The 2341-nt window shown below is 43.6% G+C and overlaps 1 protein-coding gene across 1 annotated transcript; it reads right to left on the bottom strand.

The window, feature by feature from the left end:
• Positions 1 to 770: 770 nt before the first annotated feature.
• Positions 771 to 1795, bottom strand: LOC147435058 (large ribosomal subunit protein eL39-like). Its single transcript, XM_086491422.1, has 4 exons — positions 1656 to 1795; positions 1449 to 1552; positions 1188 to 1228; positions 771 to 956 (listed from the first exon to the last, which is right to left on the bottom strand). The coding sequence occupies exons 1-4, from the start codon at positions 1656 to 1658 to the stop codon at positions 844 to 846; spliced, it is 261 nt and encodes an 86-aa protein (XP_086347548.1). The 5' UTR covers positions 1659 to 1795; the 3' UTR covers positions 771 to 843.
• Between the last annotated feature and the right edge of the window lie 546 nt (positions 1796 to 2341).

The following is a 2341-nucleotide window of genomic DNA, read 5'->3' as shown; positions in this document are numbered from 1 at the left end:
CAAAAATGACTCGTGTGCACATTACATCTCTCCTCTACCGTCTATGAACAGCCCAAAGAGTAAGTCACAAGCAAAGGACAAATCGTATGTTATCCTGCTACACAAGCAAAAAGCTATGGGCTGAAATACACATAAGCACAGTGTAAAGCAGACAAAAATGTGAGAGGAACTATAGCAATGCACATCATCAGAAATTGAACCACTCTGAAAGGAAACTTCTCACCCCTTTTCTGAAAAGCTGGGACATGAGAACACATCTCAAAACAAAAACACAAAAGAGACTTCATCGTGAATAATACCACTTTCTTCCACCACAATTGGGTGCAGTTCCAAAAGAAGTTCAGAAGTGGGGATGTTAAGCAGAACAGCCACCGATACTACATTCGAAAAGACCAAAAACCTCAGGCTGGCTACTGAATGATACTCTCTGCGGGATGTGGCATTGGCCAAATGAGCCAAATATAACAACTGCTATCAAGTATATGTAAACCATAACCAGAAAGCACAGAAGACAAAGAGTAAGTCACTTCACATTTGGGCAATGATGATAGATTCACAAGCAAAGGACAAATCGTATGTTGTCCTGCTACACAAGCAAAAAGCTATGGGCTGAAATACACATAAGCACAGAGTGTAAAGCAGACCAAAATGTGAGAAACTATAGCAATGCACATCATCAAAAATTGAGCCACTCTGAAAGGAAACTTCTCACTCCTTTTCTGAAAAGCTGGGACACGAGAACACATCTCAAAACAAAAACACAAAGAGACTTCATCGTGAATAATACCACTTTCTTCCACCACAATTGGGTGCAGTTCCAAAAGAAGTTCAGACGTGGGGATGTTAAGCAGAACAGCCACCGATACTACATTCGAAAAGACCAAAAACCTCAGGCTGGCTACTGAATGATACTCTCTGCGGGATGTGGCATTGGCCAAATGAGCCAAATATAACAACTGCTATCAAGTATATGTAAACCATAACCAGAAAGAACAGAAGACATATTGAGACAGCCGAAGCACTAAGCAAAAGTATTCTCAATCCCAATACATTTTTAGTCATCATGAGCAAAACCCGCCAGGAGGTACAAGTTGAAACATTACCCCCTAGGACAGATTCCCCCACTTAAACAAAGCAATTACTACATTTGTCAAAAATGTGACTTAGCTCGCAGCATTTCTACAAACCAAGCTTGGTCCTTCTCCAGTGCCTTCGCTTGGCATTGTACCTGACCAAGAAGAAAACGAAATAATTGAGTTTACGATGCACAATCCGATCTCGCATGAGAAGGAAATCACCTGCATACTATTGTGCATGCAATAGCAAAAGAGGTACTGTGCACAAAACAAGCTTTGCGAAGCTGCTGTACTGCGACAACCTAGGGTTCAAGCCCAACCTAGACATTGAGAGAAGCAGAAGCTTTTGAAATGGGGAGATCTGTCAAGTACCTGATGGTGTTGTCGGTGCGCATGCGGATCCAATGCGGGATGGGACGGTTTTGCCTCTGCTTCTTCGCGAGCTTCTTCTTGATGATGAAGGTCTTATGGGAAGGCTGCGCAACAGATCAAACAGAAATCAACGAGCTTAAGACCAAGCAATTCGCAGGCCATCAACACAATAACATAGCCAGGAGCTCCTCTACTCCGAAAACTCACCATCGTGCCGCAGGAGCGCAGTCGAACGATGAAGAGAGAAAACAGAAGGTTTCACCCTAGGAAGCTTTCACACGAAAAAGTCCGACTCAATATGGGGTCCGGGCACTTAAACCACCCATACCTGTCGACTCTAGTGAGAGTCCGGTAGAGGGTGGCATGCAAACCCGTCGAGCGGCGATTCTTATTGTAGCAGCAGGCTCCACACCTTTTCGCGTGTTTGCAAACTATGCAGACCATCTAGAGTGCTTCGTTAGCTGCATTGTAGTGTGCAGTACATAGGAGCAGATACGAAGATGACAGTATAAAGCAGATTAATACTTCTAGTTCTGTCTTAACACATTTATTGCTCGGGGAGAGAGAGAGAGTGTGTGCGTTCCAAGAGATGACATTTTGGACAGGAAGCTCATCGAGCACTTTTCTGAGCTTCGTAAGTATTTGGCATACATGTCAATCAAGCCATTTCCAAGCACAACGTCTTTTTTCAATAGCCTTTTTCCATATCAACGTCTGCATAATGCCACATGCCTTCAAGATGCAAGTGTAGGTGATTGCACTTGGTGAGATGCCATCTCTTTACATCTGCCGAAAACAGCCCCGAGCTTCCTGGTATTGAGCATATTCTGCAACAATCAATGCACTCCAAAGTGCAGCGTTCTTGTTTTATTTAACTTCGGCATTGTGCAGAC

Source organism: Adiantum capillus-veneris, chromosome 19, assembly GCF_014529385.1.
Source record: "Adiantum capillus-veneris isolate H3 chromosome 19, ASM1452938v2, whole genome shotgun sequence".
NCBI classification, from domain to species: domain Eukaryota; kingdom Viridiplantae; phylum Streptophyta; class Polypodiopsida; order Polypodiales; family Pteridaceae; genus Adiantum; species Adiantum capillus-veneris.
This window is presented reverse-complemented; position numbering and strand designations above follow the sequence as displayed.

Bases quoted from the DNA above. Each gene is read 5' to 3' on its own strand.
- LOC147435058 (XM_086491422.1), bottom strand. The intron at 1,229-1,448 runs GTACTTGACAGA...CTTCTTGGTCAG, and splicing joins CGCACCGACAACACCATCAG to GTACAATGCCAAGCGAAGGC. The intron at 957-1,187 runs GTTTGTAGAAAT...ACTTGATAGCAG, and splicing joins CTGGAGAAGGACCAAGCTTG to TTGTTATATTTGGCTCATTT.